At 44.1% G+C, this 21275-nt stretch overlaps 1 protein-coding gene across 8 annotated transcripts in view; it reads right to left on the bottom strand.

The window, feature by feature from the left end:
• The window catches only part of L3MBTL3 (L3MBTL histone methyl-lysine binding protein 3), a 159604-nt gene that overhangs the window by 98471 nt on the left and 39858 nt on the right, over window positions 1-21275 (bottom strand). For all 8 annotated transcript variants that reach the window (XM_075924145.2, XM_006118582.4, XM_006118587.4 and 5 more), the window contains 2 exons: window positions 2777-2888; window positions 90-249 (listed from right to left, as the gene is read on the bottom strand). In XM_075924145.2, the coding sequence (XP_075780260.1) occupies window positions 90-249; window positions 2777-2888 (272 nt within the window). The remainder of the gene's footprint in view (window positions 1-89; window positions 250-2776; window positions 2889-21275) is intronic.

Genomic DNA, 21275 nt, shown 5'->3' with positions numbered 1-21275 from the left:
ATCTGACCCCACTACTATTTTGTCCCAGTATTCCCTCGTCATGCTGCATTTGTATGATATGTATGCTTTAATGTAGATATAGTACCTACTTGTTTTTGACCTGATGTGCACATTTCTGGCTGCAAAATTTTCCTTCAGGAATAAACTCTTCTGTGGTACCATAGTGATAACAGTTTTCACAGAAAATATGTCCATCCACTTTTGCAGTTTCCTTCAACTTTAGGGGAATCCCGGTCTTTTCTGAAAAGGCTGCATAGTGAAAGGAAAAGAGTGATTTCTCCACGCTACAGTACAAAAAGTAAGAAATTTCATACAACAGAGCTTGGCAAACAAAGGTAAGGTTCTATTTATGCCATTGCCATTAGTGGTAGAACCAATGGCTGTGTGGAAATGGGGAAGCAGCCAGCAGTGGGAGGCAAGAAAGGGGTTTAAGCCTTGGAGCTGGGGGTGGGGGGGGAGGAAGGAAATGCCAGTGGTTGGGGCTTTAGCCTCATGTTCTGAAAAGGCTAGCAGACTTATATCCTTCCTCAGGGTGCACAGGAAAGGAACACACTCCTACCTGGTTTAGGGATGCATGCGACTAGTCCACTACCTGATAAGCATATGACTTGACTAGTTGGTTCCCTCTACCCTTGCTGCCTCTATCAGAGAGTGGCACCAAGGGGCGAGGAACAGGAGCTGGTGCTGGGGGGGGGGGGGGAGGGGAGGGGGGCAGGGGAGACAGAGGCATATCTTGGACCAGGCAAGAGCTGGAAATCAGCTGATTCCCAGCTTGCACCCAGTCCCCCCCACTAAATCTCTGCCTTTTAAATGTATTAAAAGCCTACTTGCTCTTAATACATTTAAAAGGCAGAGCTGCAGCAGGGTTAGCTCCTGGGGCTCTGTGGTTTCCCCCCTTGTCAACTAATTGAGTACTCGATGGAAATTCCATCGACTACTCAATTAGCTGCTTACACACAATTTAATATCCCTAACCTGGTTTCTTTCTATGTTTCTCCCTTGGCTCCCTGCCTGACTCCAGACACCATGTGCTGGCACCTGCTTTACTATTAACCACAAATAGGAGGCTGCTGCAGCTGCTCTGACTGGGGAACTCAAAGAGCAGCAGGGGGCATGCAAGTACTGGATATTTTGCCTCTTTTTTAAAAAAAGTCGGGATGCCTGGAAGACAGCTTAAATACAGGGCAATCCCAGTAAAAATGGGATGGGTGGTCACCCTAAACATATTGCACTGTGCCTTATACAGTAAAACTCCAGTGGTCCGACATCCAATGGTCCGGCACTCCTGATGGTCCAGCACCATCTGGAACCGGGAAGAGCTTTGGGCAGCCGGACGATCGGAGCTGCTCTGCCCCCGCCCCCCCGGCTTCCCTGATTCAGCCGTTGCTGAAACTGACCAGCGGCTGACTCGGGGAAGTCGGGGGCAGAGCAGCTGGGGTGCTGCCAGGTTGGTCCCGTAGCGCCTAGGGGCGCATCCCCCCCACTCCACCCCAGACCCCTCATAGCCCCTCCTTCCTATAGTCCGGCATATCTGATAATCCGGCACCCCCTGGGTCCTAAAGGTGCCGGATTATCGGAAGTTTAAAGTACTATAGTAACAAGGCTCTCACCTCCACATTGCAGATATGAATAGTGATTGAAAATTGTTACCAGTTACTTTGACTTATGGTATATTAACTGGCACTCTTGGTTCAATTACTTATAGATACTGAAAAGACACCCATCAAACAAAATCACACCCGTTACAATTGCTAATATCAATAAGGAGAGAGGTCAAGGACTAAACAGGCGGAACTACTTTTTCACCCCTAGAAAGAGTCTCTCCAGGTCAGGTGTAAGAAATATTTACGGGGCAGAGTAGCAAAGTTTTTGGCACTACTGTTTGTGCCGTTGGGTAGATAGTTACATTCTGTTAATCTGTCATTTTCTACAAATGCTAACAATAATTAAAAATGTAATTAAAAAAAAGGAACACCTACCAAAATGTACCCTCTGAAAGGGTCCCTCCACCCAAAAATAATGCTGGCTGCAAGAAACCATGGACGGTAACTGTGGTATTCTATTCAGTGCTACTCTATTGATTCTACAGTAAATGTGTACAAAACAATACTGAGCACCTGTGACTATGTGATATACTGTTCTATGGATGAAAAAGTGTATTTTCCTTTTGCCAGCATTATAATGCCCATTTAAACCTCAATGTTATTACTCAGAAAAGTGTTTCTAGAATAAGCAGTAACAAAGACATGCCGCAGACCTAATTTCATCGATTGTTAGAGCAACAAATAAACAAAATACTGTAACAAGTACTGTTTATAGTTTACACTATTTTGGGCTGAAGTTTAACTACAGATCATAGGTAAAATCCTTTTCTGTTTGTTTTCAGTAAGAACAAAGTGCAGGATACAGATACATTTCAAACAGAGTAAACAATTAGGGCATCTTTTAATTAAATAATAACAGGACAGAGCATATTAAAAATTGGTTTAGTTCGAAACTTAGATAAAAGGTCCTATTAGAAGGATACAGCTTCAGTTTTCTAAAATTACTGCTCCCAGATGTTTAATAATAGAAGTGTAAAGTTTTAAAAGACATTTATTTTGACACCTATTCACACAAGTAATTAATAACATCCCTTCAGTTTTTTCATGAGGTGGTTACAGCAGTTGTTACAGGAAAAACAACTAAGCATTTTTAAAGCTTTTGGAAACATTTTATGAGACACTGTTACATTAAAAAAATGCAGTGTACAAAAATTAAATAGCTTCTTTCTGACCTTCTTGAGCAGTTGGAACCATCCAGGTAGTAGTAGCAGTGGCCTTTTTAACACTTTCCATCTCTGTTTCATCTGTGATGACTTCCAGGGCTCCAAACTCATTCACTCTGAACTGATAAAACCAAGGAAAATAGGGTGAAATTAAAAAAAAAATGTTTAACTGCTTCTCCCTTAAGAATTCTTATAAAGGTGTCCTTCATTGTATTACATGAGTGATACTCAGTGACACTGCTAATCCCTTAGCCACAGGCAAAGCGTATTCATTTTTTCTCTAACACACAACATAGACGGCATTATAGAAAAATGTTTAAATTAACTCTCAAATATTAACAGAATAGTGAGTATATACATATATGAATTTGATCGGGGTATGTAGCCAAACAAAATAAAATCAATATAGGTTGTATCTCACTAAACTGGTACTCTCTGGGCCGGCAATATTGGATTACCGATAATCTTGGACCACAGAGTCTAGGAATAGGGACTTCTGGTGGCAGGGCAGAAGCACGGGTGACTGCAACTCAACCAGGAGCCCCATTGCATGTGTGGGTGAGGCTGCATGGCAGGGAGTTCTGGCCCCAGCATTCGGATAGCTCCAGCCTGGCAGTGGAGGTATATAAAATCATGAGTGGTGTGAAGAGGGCGGATAAAGAAAAGTTATTTATTAGTTCCTATAATAGAAGAACTAGAGGACACCAAATTAAATTAATGGGTAGCAGGTTTAAAACTAATAAAAGAAAGTTCTTCTTCACACAGCGTGTAGTCAGCCTGTGGAACTCCTTGCCAGAGGAGGCTGTGAAGGCTAGGACTATAACAGAGTTTAAAGAGAAGCTAGATAATTTCATGGAGGTTAGGTCCATAAAAGGCTATTAGCCAGGGGATAGAATTGGTGTCCCTGGCCTCTGTTTGTCAGAGGCTGGAGAGGGATGGCAGGAGACAAATCGCTTGATATTGTCTTCGGTCCACCACCCTCTCCGGGGCACCTGGTGCTGGCCACTGACGGCAGCCAGGCTACTGGGCTAGATGGACCTTTGGTCTGACCCAGTATGGCCGTTCTTATGTTCTTATGTTCACAGCCAAGGAGCTCTGACCCCCAGAGGCAGCCAGGGAGCTCTGGTCCCAGCCAAGGCTCCAGGGCTCAGGCCCTGGAGGCAGCCAGGGCAGAAGCCAGGGAGCTCCGGGCCTGGTCACAGAGCTCCAATCCCAGTCCCGTTCTGACTCCAGTGGCCAGGGAGCTCCAGCCCTACTGGCAGCCAGGGAGCTCTGGCTGTGGAGGTCCAACCATGCTGCTCCAGCCCCAGCAGCAGCTAGAGAGTCCTGGAGGGCTGGGGCAGAAGTGGGACCAGGCTGTAGCCCTAGCCCAGGGCAGAGAGGCAGCATGGGTCATGAGGGGAGGAACCTCTTCTGGTCCAGCGAATCCCCTTGTGCGAGTCCAGTCAGGTCCTGAGGGTGCTAGACCTGGGAGGTCTAACCCATAGCAGAAATCTGAAGAAAAAATAACATTCTGCTTTTTTTTTGGATCTCCTTTCACTGGCAGTAAACCAGTGCTCTATCACCAAGCATTTTTGTCAAAGGCCTGAAAGTGATCCAAAAAATACAAGTATTTCCAGAATATTGTAATTTCAGCATCAACCAAAAACTCAGTGTTTCTCCACTGAAAATAAGCAAACATCTCAAAGCAGTTTATGAATTGTTTATTACCTATTGTATAACTATCAGTCAGGAACAAGACTGAGCAATATCCCACATACTGTGCTTATACTGGGGGCACTAATTTATGTCCATCTTGCCTCCAGTAACAAAGCATCCTCCAAATGCCATAACGACTTCAGTGTTAGTGGATGAATCTAGTGTTCAGCTTTCTAGTTAATATATAAGTCAGCAGGTTCACTGAGTTGTATAGGTGTCATCATGCCTCTTGATAGAGGGACAAATGGGGCAGTTGCCCCTTGGCCTGGCAACTCAAATGGGCCCAAGGCTCCAGACTGCTGCCACTGCTACTGTAGCAGCTGGAGCCCTGGGCTCTTTAAATTACCACTGGCAGCGTTAAGGGCTGGGGGAGGGGGAGCCAGCGCCACTAACCGGGGGACCAGAGCACTACACTCTGAGCAGCGGCTCCAGCCCTGTCCCTTCTGCCTGAGACGCTGCCCCAAAATCATAAGTCAAATCCCACAAAAATAATGAGATTTTAAGAAATAACCATTGGGATCTTTTTATTCATTGTCTCCTTTTTGAGCCTTAGGGTTTATGCTTCCAAGCTTCCCTTTGCAACTAGGATGGCTAGAAACTATTTTGTTTTAAAGATGTCAGAGGAGATTCCCAGATCAAACACATGACTCCACAAGCTAGAATTTTAAGAAAAAGGTCATATATTACAACAGAATTGTAAGAGTGGGAGATATTGCCAATATTTATATACACATGAAAACATCTGAAGCCAGAAGATTTGGCTTATCATTGACGTGCCAGCATTTCTTCCCCAGAGTTGCAACAATGCCAGAAGGTGATAAGCACATCTAATAAAGTTATGTGAATACAACAAAGAGTAATCAGACTTGCTTTTTTCTGAACAGATATGATTAATCCAACTCTTTTCACTGTGATCATGAAATAGAGTGAGAATCCTGAATATAATCATGACGGAGTCTCTGAAATTTTGAATAAGCTCAACTCCCACTCAACGCTTTGCAGTATCACCCCACTAATTTTCCATTATTAATAAAGGGCTGAAGCCTGAGAGATGCTGAACACCTGTTATTTCCCCTGAAGTCCTAGCTTCTAGCCTTCCCACTCTGGTATATAAACACCTGCATTACTATATTAGTGCTTTTGTGCCAAAGCCTTAGACCGGCTCCCCGTCAGAATATGCTACTGGGGAAAATTTTCAAAGGCACAAATGACTACACTTAAGACACTAACTGTGCATTTGAAAACATACCTCACTAGCTTCAATGGGAGTTGAGTATGCACAGTATCATACGGATTTCACCCAAATCATAAAAATACTTAGTACTTGCTTTTATGACATCTTCCCTCAAAGCTGGTAACAAGCTTGAGGTGAAACCCTGGCTCCAGTGAAGTCAACAGTTAAAGGCCTATTGATTTCAGTGAAGCTAGGATGATACACAAACTGGTATTGTATATTTAAAACACAGGTCTCTATGCCACAATGACTTCATTTTTTTCTAAAACCACTAATCTATAAAATTTCGGAGGAGAATCCATATGATGTATAATTTGTCGATGTTAGTGATGGTATATTTCTTGCTGAATAGAGCTGATTCTTTCAAACTGGGTACCACTCCAAGAGCCCATAGGCTCTTGCTACATTTCAAAGGCTGAAGGACCAAAATGATCACCGCTCTCACCATTTCCCTGCTGTGCCTCTGCTGCCACTGCTCCACATGACAGCAAGGAGGGCGGGGTGGGGGGGACGCAGAACAGGAGCCAGTGCTGGGGGCAGGCGGCTTAAAAGCCAGTTCCCCCCAACACCGTCTTCAGGGTGCCTTCCCTCTCCTCCTTGCTGCCTGTTAGAGGCAGCGGGGGAGGGGGGAGAAGGGATAGAAGAGGCTGCAGTGAAGCTGTTTGCGGTGGACGGGGGCTATCCACTGCGAACAGAGGCTTCTGGACTCAGCATGAGCTGGGACCAAGCAGTCCCAGTTTGCGCTGGTCTGGTATGCCGCACCTCTGCATTTGAAATGTAGTAAGAGTGTGGCTCTTACTACATTTCAAATGCAGAGCCACAGAGTGGGTGGCTCCCAGAGCCAGCATGGGCCAGGACTGCTCAATCCAAATTGTATTGACTATATAATTGCTAGGTAACTGCAATCTAACATCCTTACTCCACTGGCTGCAGAATTTACTTGGGAGCAGAGAGAGAAAAGTGAGAAAAGCTATAGTTAAAACACATTAAATGGAAACAATAAAAAGGTACAGCAGCTCTAAAGAAACAAATGTCCAAAGAAATCATAAAACAGAGTCAACAGTACCATCTACTGGGCAAGGATAGAATAATAAGGTTACAGGAATACATAAAATTGGTACCATACCATTGAAAATATATTTGGGAGTAAGGGACTGAATATCCTGGCCTCACATAATCAAAAACTAACTGAGCTGATCACAATGGAATTAAACTTGTCTAATACTGATGTTATTGAGATCAGAACCCAAAGTATATACACAAGCAATGAATAAATTTCAAATAAACAAGACCTATGCTGGAAACACATCAGGATATATCAGACCTAGTGAAAAGGACAAAGTCCAAAGGACTTCAGGTCAGAGCACTAGGACTTATGCTTAATTTGAACCAATGGGACTACTCATATGTTCAAGGTTAAGCATGTGTTTATGAATTTATAGGAGTAGTACCCCAGTTTGAAATATATTCCAGCAAATTTCCTCTTTTGTATGATGGGGCAATCCACAGACACCATAAGTCCCACCATACTACAGAAATATACCACACACAAAACTATTTAAAATAATGTTATTTGGGCTGTAAAAGTTAAGAAATGCAAGGATTTGTCTGTGTAGTCTTAACTCTGCATGTCTGCATGGATTCACTATGATATAATCTTTAAATTACAAGATCACATGCTGTTTTTGTCACAAGACCCCTCCCTCATTCTGTGCATAGGAGTGAGTGGTTAGGAAATGAGGCAGCAGTTTGATATATACTCATCTTCAAGTTAATGGTTCCTATCTTATTTACTGAACACTATGCAACGCCTGCAATTACAATTTATTACTTATTTCATTAATAAAAAGAATGCCTATACAAAGGCTTCCTGTGCCATAATCATTAGTATTATAACATAACCCCAGTCACATTAAATAGGGATGTGAAGGTTTAACCAGTTAACTCAGGGGTGGGCAAACAGGCCTCCACAGGCTGGATTCGACCTGCCAAGCAAGCTTATCTGGCCTGCAGAGGCCCTACCACGCCCCTCATACCCAGTCCAATCAGGGTCTGGGAGCGGAGGGAAGTGTACTAAGTCTCCCCCTGCCCTGTATGTGAACTTAGAAGTGCCGCGCACTCCTGGCAGGGTGGGAGGAGACTTTGCCTGCTCCTCCCACCCCCAAGCCCTGATTGGCCTGGAGGAAGGGGGAGTGTGTGAAGTCCCCTCCCACCCTGTGAAGGGCACGGCACTTCTAAGCGCCGCATGCTCCTTGCGGAATGGGGCCAAGTTGGGAGGAGACTTTGCGAACTCCCCCTCCTCCTGCAGGCCAATGAGGGCTTGGGGCAGGGAGAGTGCATGACATCTTCTCCCGCCCTGCAAGGGGCTCAGCAGTTGAAGTCAACCTCCAGCTGCTGCTCAGCTGGCTGTTGACTAAGGGCTACGCTCCCTTGCAGGTCAGGGGCAGGGAGCGAGAGACTTCACATGTTCACCCTCCCTAGGCCCTGACTAACCTGGGGGCAGCAGGGAGAATCATAGAAAATCGCCTTCAACTGCTAAGGGCCAAGACTTTACAGGCTCCCCAATCTCCAGACCAACCAGGGTCTTGGGTGAGGAAGCACAGAAGTGTCCTGGCCCCGCCCCTTCTGCCTGAGGTCCACCCCTTCTGCAGTTGCCCGGAGCCACTTCAAAAATTTCTGAAGTGGCCCCCACTCAAAAATTATTGCCAATCCCTGAGTTAACTAGTAAGCCTCACCCATGAGTGACACTTACTGGATAAGGCTAAGCAGGGGGACAGCACGCCACCTGCTGTGGGTCACTGCGGACTGCTGGACCACTGCATGCAGTTGGTCTGGGTGCCGTACAGACAGGGCTGCTCCGGCCGGGATGGCAGAGCAGCCACTGCATGTGGGGTGCCCTAGCCCACAACAGTCAGGGGCTGTTCCAACCTGGCTGACATAGTCCCTGTCTATGGCAAGGAAGGGAGGGAGCAGATCGGAGCAGCCCCTGCCCGTGGTGGAGGGAGGGACCACTGCAGCCAAGGGGGAAAAGCCTCCTCCCTGCTCTCTCCCCTTTAATCAGCTAATTAAATGAAATTTTACATCCCTAGCATTAAAACAATCCTTTAGGCAGAAACTCAACCAGCCAGATCCCTACAGAAATATTCATTCCTATCTCTTCACTGTTTTGGGAAATCATCTCCACAGCTCCCAGCAAACAGGTGTCTTTTCCAGTATGCCCCGATAATCACTAAATCTGAACTATTTTGGACATCTAAGCAGGAGGGAGGCAAATTCCATAATCCCAGAGCCCTCACAGAGAACTCTCTGCTAGTTTCCCTCTCTTTATGACGAGAGGTATCCAATTCAAGTGCCCCTGTTGAACTCCCAGAAGCCCATAGGCAGCCAGAGGCACAGTCCAGAGCATGGGTGTCACAATCCCAGTGAGATACCCTTTCAAAAAGCAAGCTGAAGCTTCCTTCTCCAGATGCCTGAGATAAAGACATGGATAACAGTGACAAAGTGCACTTCCTAAGGGAAAGGTCATACCTGCCTAGCCAGACACACAAGGTAACAAGCTTACTGGTTTGCCTCTGTAATATCATTGTTCAACAGCAGGTATGACTCCAGAATCATCCCTAAATTTCAAGCCCTGCTCAGCAAAGGCAGTTGCACTGCTTCAAAGGCTCTGATATCATCTCTTCCATCTCAGACTCCCAACCTCGGATCATCATCCCTGGGTTGACCCTCCACCTATTCACACCTTACCTCAACTACTCACATTTCTCCTGGATATTGGAGCGGTCCACATACATTAAGGAATTTCTCTCCACTGTGAGATCAGACCACATCATTATCCCCATTTTACAGAGGGGAAAGTTGAGACAAAGATTTGCCTGAGGCAAAAAAGCTAGGTCTAGAATTTCAGGCAACAATACCAGATTGCCAGAGATGTTGCAGGTCCACAGTTCCCACTAGGGATATTAAATATCGAGTAACTGACTAATTGAATAGTTGATGCATTTTGCATTGACTATTTATTTAGTCAATAGGGTGCCTCCCCTTTTGAAGTGTAGCAATAGCTCTAGGGCTGTTGCTACACTTCAAAGACTCCCCCACTGACCCCAGATTCCATGCAGCACTGCCACTTTGAAATGCTGTAGGGAGCCCAGAGTCAGTCTCCTCATGGCATTTCGAAGTGGCAGCATCCAGTGGAGCCCAGGATCAGCTGGGGACTCCGCCACTGATCCCAGGCTCCATGCTGCGCTGCCGCTTTGAAGTGTCCCTTCCTCTTCCTCCCACTTGCTGCTTCTATCTGATAGAGGCAGCAAGGGAGAGAAGCAACTAGTCAACTAGCCTGTGGATTACCTGATAAGACAGGCCTGCACAGCATGCGGCCCGAAGGGGCTCACTGTGTGGCCCATGACGACTTTTGGAACTAATATTTCCTCCCTCCTCTCTTCTGCTCTCCTCTACTCCCCTTTTGAATGCAGCGCTCTCCTGTGCCAGTGCCTCTCCCCAAAGTCAGGGACGCACGCACACTCTGGCCCCGCTCTACGCCCACGTATGGCCCCACCCCCGCTTCCAGCTCCCGTCCCAGGACTCGGACCCCTGCATGCCACTTGGCTGGGCCCCCCTGCACGCCACTTGACTGCGCGGAGCAGACTGCTGTCAGAATGCCGCGCTCCCCGTGTAGCATGGGCATCAGCGCTGTTGGATAGCGGGGTGGGTCGCCCTTGCTGCAGCAGTGCGGCCCTGCCCAGTCACAGCTCGCCAGCTGGTAAATTCTATGCCCCGTCGATATTATAACTTGTATCAGAGAACAAATTTTGCTCCGTGAGATATTTCTTCTCTTTGTGTGTGACTGTGAATCTTTCCCTTGTATGTGAATTTATTCAACAAAATCTTGAGCTTTCAACAAAATCTGTGGTTGCGTGCTTAATTTGGACAGTAAGGTGGTTTTTTTGTATGCCCGACACGCATGGTTTTTTTTTTTTCTTCTTTTTCCTCGACAAAAATTTTTAGCCCGCGTGCTCGGTACTTTTTGGGAAAGCATCTGGCAACACTACTCGCTGTTTTCTTTGGAGTAATATGGCCTTCCTTGCTTTCCGAGTTGTGCAGGCCTGTGATAAGCATTTGCTTATCCAATAGTTGACTAGTTGTTCACATCCCTAGGTCCCACTGAATTCAGTTACAGTTGTCAGACCTCAAGATTTCTGCTCATCAAGTCTAATATTCAGGCCCCCAAACATGAATAGAAGTGAGTGGCCATCTGCCAAAACTTTGGTTTAAGTGACTCACTCAGCATCACATAGGAAGGTTGTGGTAGAAGCAAGGGTAGAACTATGCTTTCCTGTGTGGCATTCACCTGCCTTAACCACAAGATCGTGTTTTTAATTCCTGCAGTCTCCTGCCTTGTTCTCTATGAACCTTCCACCATCGAAAGCAAATGAAGTAGGGTAGCAACTAATTCAGTATACAACCCTGCTTCATTCCCAAAGAACCATCCATTTGGTGGACTAAATAAGACCAAGGTCTCTTAAAAAAAACTGCTATGCGATCATGTAATTAAAGACTGCACCGTAATGCAAGTGGGCTAATAAGTAACCTAAATTCTGGCATTTCCTAACTTCTGAGTGGTTGCTTTGCAACAAAATAACATTATTTTAACAGGAGGGACTTCATTTACACATGATTTACCCATTTTAAAAGGCAAATTGTAAAACCAAATGCTATGATGCGCAGGTTTGAATCCTGAACATCCAGCAATGGAGCACAGTTTAAGCTAGAAAACTAATTACACTCACTGGAAGGAGAAGGTTGATATCCTGGGTGTGGAGAGAACAGGCCAAATGCTGAGAATGAAGGGTAGCTGAGAGGAGACCATTCCAGCTCCCTCTCCTGAGGAAGTATAGAGAGCTCCTTTTCTATGTTGTGGGGATGGACTACCAGGGCGTTATGCAAGGTCATGGGATGGAGTTTTCCTACTAGGAAGGCCCAACTCTCTCTCTCTCACTCGTTCCAAGGAGGTTAAGTGCTGCCAAGATTCCAAGTGCAACGTGTGCTGCTCCTGCAACAGCCACAGCATGAGCCCTGCCTTAGATTAGAATGTTTGTGTTCAGTTACTATCACCGTGTTCCTGTAACAAATCTGCAGACAATGCATGGGACAGAAGAGAAATTGTGATTTTATAAATTGCATTTTTCTAAATTGCAGATCTCTGCTACACTTGCCTCAAATTTCATGGGACCTCACTCCCTAAAAAAGGCACTTTTCTCTGACCTCTGTGGCTTGTAAGCCTAACTTCAATACTAGGCAAACTGGCTGAAGCTATAGTAAAGAAAAGACTTATCAGACACACTGAAACACAGTATGTTAGGGAAAAGTCAATATGGCTTCTGGAAAGGGAAGTCACGCCTCAGCAACCTATTGGAATTCTTGGAGGGTGTAAAAACGAATGTGGACAACATTGATCCAGTCAATATTGTGTACTTGGACTTCCACTAAAGCCTCGTAAGCAAACTAAGGGATGGGGGAAGAACCCCTCATGGATCAGTAACAGGTTAAAAGATCGGAAACAAAGGAGAGGAATAAATGGTCAGTTTTCACAAATGAGAAAGGTAAATAGCAGGGTATCCCAAGGATCTATACTGGGACTAGTTACAAATGGCTCTCTCACTAAACTGGGGTGACTGAGTAACAAAATGGTAGATGAAATACAAGATTGATAAGTGCAAAGTAATGTACATTGGAAAAAATCTCAATTTTACACACAAAATAATGGGGTCAACATTAGCTGTTACCCTCCTCAAGAAAGAAATTGTGATTAGCTCTGTGAAAATTTTCACTCAGTGTGAAGCAGCAGTCAAAAAAAGGTACTAGAATGTCAGGCACCAAAGGTACAGATAAGGAAATATCATAATATCATTATATAAATCCATGATATGCCTGCACCTTGAATACCGCACTCAATTTTGGCTGTACATTCTCAAAAATGTATATATTAGAATGGGAAAAGTTAGAAAAAAGGCAACAAAATTATTAGGGATACAGAACAGCTTCTATATGAGGACAGATTTAAAAAATGGGACTGTAAAAACTTAGAAAAGAGAGGATGGAGATCATATGATACCCATAAGGAAGGTAACTGCCAGTCCTGAATCTCCTCATATCCCATACATCAAATTCGCTGCTAATAATAACTGTCCTTGCAAACTGGCAAGAAGATTCTGTCCCCTGAATAAACTTCAAACTATTGAATATAGATTCCAATGAGAAAGTGAAAGGTAACACAAGCCCTACACCTAAATCACCTAAACAGATGAAGGGGGAGACCCCAAGGCCACAGCAGAACCTAGTCCAGGATACTGTAGCACTGAAAGAAATACAAACCAAATGGACTGAATCTAAAAGGATATTCATGGCCTCTCAAGAAATATGTGATGTGAAATCCCAAATGGCTTACTTGGAAAATGAACTTAAAAAAATACTGCCATTGAAACCAGTGAAATTAAAGAAGAAACTGTGGGTATGTCTACACTACAGCACTAATTCGAACTAACTTAATTCAAATTAGTTAATTCAAACTAAGCTAATTCGAATTATTGCATCTAGACCTAAAAACTAATTCGAATTAGCGTTTTGCTAATTCAAAATAGCAAGTCCACATTGAGTGGACCCTGAACCGAAGTTAAGGCTGGCCAGAACCAGTGCCGGCAGGGCATCAGGTTAGGACTTAAGAGTGTGGAGCTGCTGCCTCAGGCTAGCCGAGGGCTGTGATTAAAGGGACCCGACCCGCACCCCTGACACACAGTTCTCAGGGTTCCCCACTTGCTTGTCTACCTCGATGAAGGACCGCAAAGCAGTCCTGGCTTGGAGTGCCCTGAGTGCCCTCACTCAGCACATTACAGCACTTGGCCATCAGCCCGGCTGCACTTGCAGCAGGCTGCTATCCGGAGGGATTAATCGGGGGGCTGTCAGGATCCAGGAGTCCCTGCAGTAGAGCTTCCACCCCAAGGAGCCCGCAGAGCCACCCCAGTCCTCCCCATCGGGGGCTCGTGCCCCATTCCTCCCTCACCTCCTTCCACTTACCATTCCTTAGCCCCCCTTCCTGATGTAAAAAATAAAGGACACGTGTTCAAAAATAGAAACTCTCTTTATTTAACAAAACGGGGGAGAGATTAACCTCTGGGGAGACTGGGAAAAGGAGATGGGAGGGGAAAGAGAGAGGGTGGGAGAGGGGAGGTGGAAACCTGGGAGGAGGGAGCTGGAAGGGAGAAGCCAGGGGAAGAAGGAGGAGGGGAAGTATAAAACTATGGTATGCTATATCTTCAGTACTGTGTACAGATGTGGTCTCCTTACCTCAAAAAAGATATTTTGGCCTTGGAAAGGGTTCAGAAAAGGGTAACTAAAATGATTAGGGGTTTGGAACAGGTCCCATATGAAGAGAGGCTAAAGAGACTGGGACTTTTCAGCTTAGAAAAGAGGAGACCGAGGGGGGATAAGATAGAGGTATATAAAATCATGAGTGGTGTGGAGAGGGTGAATAAAGAAAAGTTCTTCATTAGTTCCAATAATATAAGGACTAGAGGACACCAAATGAAATTAATGGACAGCAGGTTTAAAACTAATGAGCGAAAGTTCTTCTTCACACAACACATAGTCAACCTGTGGAACTCCTTGCCACAGGAGGCTGTGAAGGCTAGAACTATAACAGAGTTTAAAGAGAAGTTAGATAAATTCATGGAGGTTGGGTCCATGAAATGCTGTTAGCCAGGGGTAGGAATGGTGTCCCTGGCCTCTGTTGGCAGACAGGCTATTGGGCTAGATGGACCTTTGGTCTGACTCAGTACGGCCATTCTTATGTTCTAAGCTCAGGACTCAGGGTTGGGGGTCTCACTGGAACAACTTGATTTTCATGCAAACCTGCTCTTGGGTTCACATGTGGCCTTTAGTGGCCAGGCTGGCAGCTATCCTGCCCTAGACAGCCCAGAGTGGCCACTAGGGCAACCTGGGAAGGGCTAGCCTCCAACTAGTTCGAAGTAAGTGGCTACACAGCCCTTAATTCGAACTACTTAATTCGAACTAGGCGTTACTCCTCGCAGAATGAGGTTTACCTAGTTCAAATTAAGCGCTCCGTCGAACTAGAAGTTTGTATGTATAGCCGCTATTAAAGTTAATTCGAACTAACGACTGTTAGTTCGAATTAACTTTGTAGTGTAGACATACCCTGTCTCTTTATAATAAAGACCAGACAAACTGGAAGAAAAAAAGGACTGGAAAAAATTACCTCGAAGAAAGCTTCACCTCGTTGGCATTGCTGAGGGTCTAAAGGAGAAGGATATTATCCATTTTCTTCAGAACTTACTTTCTGACATATTTAAATTCCACCCTCAACTGTCCTAGATATTGAAATGACCTATTGAATGCCTGGAACTAAAAGGAAGGAATCGAGAACCTCAGACCCATCATCTTCAAGCTGCTGATGTTTAAATGACAAAGTAATGTTAATGAATGCTTCAAGAAAAACTGAAACTCATGTACAAAGGCCACAAAATTTCTCTTTTTCTTGACTTCTCAGCTGAACTTAACAAAAGAGGGCTGTATTCAGTGGCATAAAGCAAATGCTGAGGGGGACCAAGGTCAAACACAGAACCAAGTACTTGTCCACCTTCAGTATGGATTTAGCAGGCTCCACAGGGCTTTGCAAACCTTCTTTGGAGCTTGGTTAGACATTTCAAAGATTGAGACTTTGCTAGCATACATCAAAAAGCAATCACTTTCTTCTCCTATTTATCTTTGCAGACATGATAATATTCACTTATACAGTATTATAACTCCTAGCAAATAACCAGCTAGGCTGAACAGCTGATCTCTTTTGGAACTGAGTAACAACAATTTTACAGAACGGCAATGCGCACTGCAAGGGTCTCAAACTCCCAGCCCAGGGGCCATCTACGGCCTGAGCACTTCCCCAATCTGGCCCACGAAATAGTTTGAAAAAGTTATTTAATCAGTCCCGCACGGCTGCCAGTCCAGAAGGAAGGTGGGGGGTAGACAGGAACTCATCCAGAACCCCCAGATCCCCAGTGTCCACATCGTCCCAGCCACAGAGAGCGCTGCTCAGCTCGGGAAGCTGCACTGGCTGCCTCCACAACGTGAACCGCGACTGCCAGGGAGCCAATCAAGCTGACATGCTTCTGCAGCCAGCATGCTGGTGGGTTTTGTTTTCGGTTACTCCAGGCAAGGTCAAGAGATCCTTGCATGAGAGAACGGGAGTGTCAGAGTAAGCACTCAGTTTCAGATCTTTTGTGGGATCCTGCTCTCTGCCTGGGCTCCTGGGCATAGTTTCTCCCCCTATCAACTTGCATGTACTATATTGCCAAAACCAAGAGATCAAAACTCAAGAATCACCTCATCCTTCCACCCCCCAAAAGAGGATGGCTTTTTGAAGTCTCAAATAAAAATGCACTTGGGTATCTTTTTACTTGTCATCTGGTGTTGGAGGTCTTTGTCTGAACTTGGGCCATGTTTTTTAGGGGCACATTTTCTCCTCAAACCATGAGATCAAAAAAGTCTTATTTGTGGGAGTGGGGAAGGCTGGGATTCTTTTCAAATACATGCACCAACAAGCACCAACAAGCAAGTATAATCTGTTAAGTCAGAGCACTCAGTTGATAGTGGTGCATCAAGCATCAGGTAATGAAGTCCCCAGATATGGTTTAATTCTAACAACATAGTTGGATATTTCCAGGGAAAAAAAAGCCCCAATTATCAGGCAACTTGTGATCAAATCAAGAGAGTTGGTATCACTGATATCTAGTCAGTTACACAAAGTGCATTAATACTTTCACACCTTATACTTACGACGGGATAGCTCAGCACCTACCTCCCTTGGGCCACAGGGACACGTCAGAAGCAGCATAGAGCTAGCAGCTAGAAGTCACTCTATCCCCGTCTGCTGCAGGTGATGGCAGCAGGGGTCCTCGGAGGGTTTTAAATTACCTCAGAGTGGAAGGCAGGGCCGGGAGATGCGTGAGGGGTGTGTGTGCATGGGCCAGGAGACACATGGTGGCAGAGGGGAATGCACAGAGATCCCTGCCCCCCCTCTGAAGCTCTGCCCGAAGAGGGTGCCAGCTGGCCTTCTAGGAACAGTTCAGGACTGGACCTGTCCCAAAGGTAAACTGAGGTAGAGGCTGGGCAGTAACTGAGGAACGGAGCAAGTTGGGACTTGCAGGACTGCTGGGGGGGCCTCTCCTCTAGCTGCCAGAAGGGACCCCTCCCCCAGAAATCAATGCTGCCTACCAGCAAAAGGAGGAAGGGCCCCTTCCCTTGGAGCTCACTCCTGTCTAATGGCGGGGGGTAAAAAGGGCCCTTCCCCCACAATTATAAACATGGCATGAACAAAGTCAAAGAGGAACAGGCATGCTAAAAACTGGATACGTCAGAAAGTAAGATTTGCATTATTCTGAGCTTAAAAAGTTTACTCGAACTGGTGCTTTTTAAAATTCCATATATTTTCTGGGTTATTTTATAAAATGAACAACCGTTAATTATACAAGTAGACTTTGTTTCAGTTATGTGACTGGCTCCGAAACATCATATCATTAAGGAGTAGTAAGCAATGTGTTAATTTAGTAGTTCATGTGGCTCTCACATTGAAGGTTTTTCCTAATGTGGTCCCCACTTCAAAAATAGTAAAGAGCATTCATCTACTATTTAGTCTGCACTAATCATGAGAACTTGCACTGCTAGACAGAATCTCTTCACTAGCTCTGCTGTGTGTGATGGATTAGGTTATGGCGGCAGTGTTCAATTTTTTTTAGTTGTATACTTCCAAAAAAAATGCAATGGAAGTCTAGACTTCTTTGGAAATTTTAGACAATCTGTGAGCCACATGTTGAAAAATCACTGTTATAGTCAACAAATCTCTTTGAACAGTCAATACGCCTCACATGCAAAGTAGACTACAACCTAAGTCTTAAACAGCACTAGTAATTCAATTTGTGCAGGCTACTTCATATACTAGGAATTAGGGATGTAACAGTATAACCAATTAAACCATTAACTGATAAGCATGACTTTATCGGTTACCATAACTGTAACACACTGGCTCCCAGGGAGCTGGCTCCCGCCCTGCGCTGCTACCTCTGATACACACTGGCTCCTGCCTGCTACCTGCTGTCTCACACTGCTGCCTCTGTATCAACTGTATCAGAGGCAGCAGCACGGGGCAGCAGCCAGCTCCCTGAGAGCAGGGCAGTAGGTGGGAGCTGGTGTACACTGGGAGATGGCTTAAAAGCTGGCTTGCAACACACACTGGCTCCTAGGGAGCTGGCTGCCACCCTGCGCTGCAGGCTCTGCTGTATAAACCTTATATTGCAGAGCCCTCAGTACAGCCAGCTCCCCAGAAGCGGGGCCTGCAGCTGCCTCCCAGTGCGCATTTGCTGCCGGAAGCCAGCTGCACTGCAAACTCTGCAATATAAGCTTTACTCGGCAGAGCCCGCAGCATATAACCGCTAAGATTTTCAGTGGTTACGCAGTTATCTAATTAACTGCTTTTTAACATCCCTACTTGAATATGAATTTTTATGCTGTAATTTTTAGATTTAATTCTGTACTAATTTATATTTGATTTATCAGAGCAATTGTAAATGTACACTGATGAGTCTTATATGAGTATGTATGCATACACACGCACAAAACGTCAGTACGTAAGATTATATTTGTTCTTAAAATACCCAAAGACATTTATAGAATAACATTTGTCTTAAAATATATAACATTTAGATATGTATGGATTATTATTAAGGAGCGAGCAGATGAAACTGAAATCATCAAGGATCCAACTGTGCCTACACTAGCTTGTATTAAACTGTTAATGTTTATTTTCTGTTACAAATATATTTTGGAACACACACTATACCCATAGAAATTTCTATGGGTATTTAACACACTTTCAAAGCTTAACTGAAGACAAATTTACTCAAAACTAACCAGTATCTAATATACATAAATAGAGATCATATCCTAAAGATATAATTTTACAATATCAATGGGGAAATATGTATCTTCAGAATAAGTTTATAACTCTTAATATATCTTTTACAACTTTGCCATAAATTTCCTTAGAGTGTGCTCCTTGAACGTGAGGAGCCTTATTCAACCATCCAAATGAATTAAAATCCAGAAGCTTCAGGGGGTAGCCGAGTTAGTCTGTACAGTATAAACAACCAACAGTCTGGTAGCACTTTATAGACTATCAAAACATACAGATGGTATCATGAGCTTTCATGGGCACAGCACACTTCTTCAGATGACCGGAGTCCAGACATATCTGACATTAAAATAAAAGCATCAAGTAGCTTTCTTACAGGAAATTCATCTAACAGAAATAGATGCTGAAGTCTGAAAAAGATGTGGGTAGGCAAGACATTAAGCACCATTCATCACTGAATTCTAACAGCAGAGGCATACATCTTTATTCAGAAAAGTTATACTTTTTAACATATACAGTCTTGGTATGGTCCTCAAAGAAGATACACCCTTTGTGAAGGCCGTTCCAAGTTTAAAAAAAAAAAAAAATTAATTCTAGGAAGCATTCATAATCCAGGTGGGAGGTAATTCTGAATTTTTCGAAGACATCAAAGACATTCTTTCCAATAAAACACATTCTTGTAATGCTGAGAAGTCACTACAATACTACACTAAATAGACATCTATACAAACCCAGTTACATGAGACTGTTCTCAAAGCACAATAAGCCAACCTTCATAATTAATTACTGAAATGTATAAAAAGATATATGGAGACAGAGACATCTACCCACAGCATGACTATAAATATTTTTCTACAATATATTCATCTTTCTCCAGAACTGAGTTTTCCTTGTGTTTTTAGAACTGATTCCAGCATGCACAGAAGCAACTATTCATGCTATATTTATTTTAGATCATGTTCCACTTAAAGTTGTTAAATTTAGATTAATCAAATTGCATTGACTATTCGATTAGTCAAGAAGCGCACCTCTGCCTTTGAAACGTAGTAAAGCCCTGCCGTCTCTTGCTACATTTCAAAGGTAGAAGCACTGCAGAGAGCACGGGACCAGTGGGGGACTGCTTGAGTCCCCCACTAGCCTCTCGTTCCCTGCTTTAGAAATATACGAGAGCCCGGAGGAGCTCTTGTACATTTCAAAAGCAAGGTGCACCCGGGAGCCTGGGGCCAGTGTGGGACTCAAGCAACTCCCCTCGGGGGTTTTGTACATTTAAAAAGCAGAGAGCACAGGGCCAGCAGGGGACTGCTTGAATCCCCCCCATGCACGCTTTGCTTTTGAAATGTTACAAGAGCTCTGCTCTTGCTACATTTCAAAGGTGGAAGCACTGCCAGTTCCCCGCTGAGCCCCTGCACCATCCCCAAGGAGATGGTGCTGGGGGGAATCAGCTTTTAAGACAGCTCTCCCCAGCACGGGCTCCTGCTCTCCCCTTTGCTGCCTCTCTCTGATAGAGGCAGCAACGGGTGAGGGAAGCGACTACTGGAGTCGACTATCCAATAAGCATATTCTTATCGGATAGTCGTCTAGTCGCTTACATCCCTAGTTCCAGTTCTACTTACCACAGATGCTGGTTACATTTTATTAATCTCTCCCAAGTCAATGGTTCTCAACAGGACCCCCTAGAATGGCTGGCGAGCATTTCTTCATTATTACAATAAAATGAGATTATCTTATTGGATCATTTAACTGAAGATACATCCATTAATACCTTATTGTCTGAACTAGTGTTATTAATGGACAAAATTTACTCAATGCAGGAGATCAAACAGGCTATTAAAAATAAGAATTCCACCAAGGCCTTGAATGGATGGCATTCCAGCAGATTTTTACAAAACGTTTTGTAATCAGCTATCTAGCATTCTTTCAAAGGTCTTCACTGAAACATTCCAAAAAATATCAAAACTTATGACATGGTAACTTTAATATTAAAGGAGAATCAAGATAGTTGTAACTGTGACAACTCGAATTTCATAGCTCTGTGGAACACAGATTGCAAAATACTTCAAACAATTTAGTGATAAATTGAACACCATTCTTCCACCAATCTGACATGGTTACATTAAAGGAATATAAAAATCCTGATAATATAAAAATATTGCTCACTTGATCCAACAAACTTAGATGTCAGACTTTCCCTCCACGGGCTTATCTTTAGATGCAGTAAAGGCCTCTGATAGGGTCGAATAGCTGTATTAAAGGTTGTCTGAAAAAATTCAGATATTCTTGACTTAGGTCTGTTACACACATTTCTCCTCTAGCTTCACTGTCAACTAATGGAATAATTTCTCTTCCATATAAATTAAAAAGAGGTACTCAACAATGTGTCCCCTTTTGTCCCTCCTTTTTTAATCTGTGAATTTATGGTCAGCACTCAATCATTAAAGTTGCGACTCTAATCAAGAAAGAACACACTCTCTGTACTGACATTTTTGCATGACTGAAGAATCATTCTTAATCAATTCCATCATTAAGTTTAGCTGATATTTTTGAAGACACCTCTGATTTTCAGATTAAATAGAATAAACCAAATAAATGTATTCAAAACA

Source organism: Pelodiscus sinensis, chromosome 3 (assembly GCF_052426305.1).
Source record: "Pelodiscus sinensis isolate ZL-2025 chromosome 3, ASM5242630v1, whole genome shotgun sequence".
Classification (NCBI taxonomy): domain Eukaryota; kingdom Metazoa; phylum Chordata; order Testudines; family Trionychidae; genus Pelodiscus; species Pelodiscus sinensis.
Note: the sequence above shows the minus strand (reverse complement) of the source record. Positions and strands in the feature narration are given on the sequence as shown.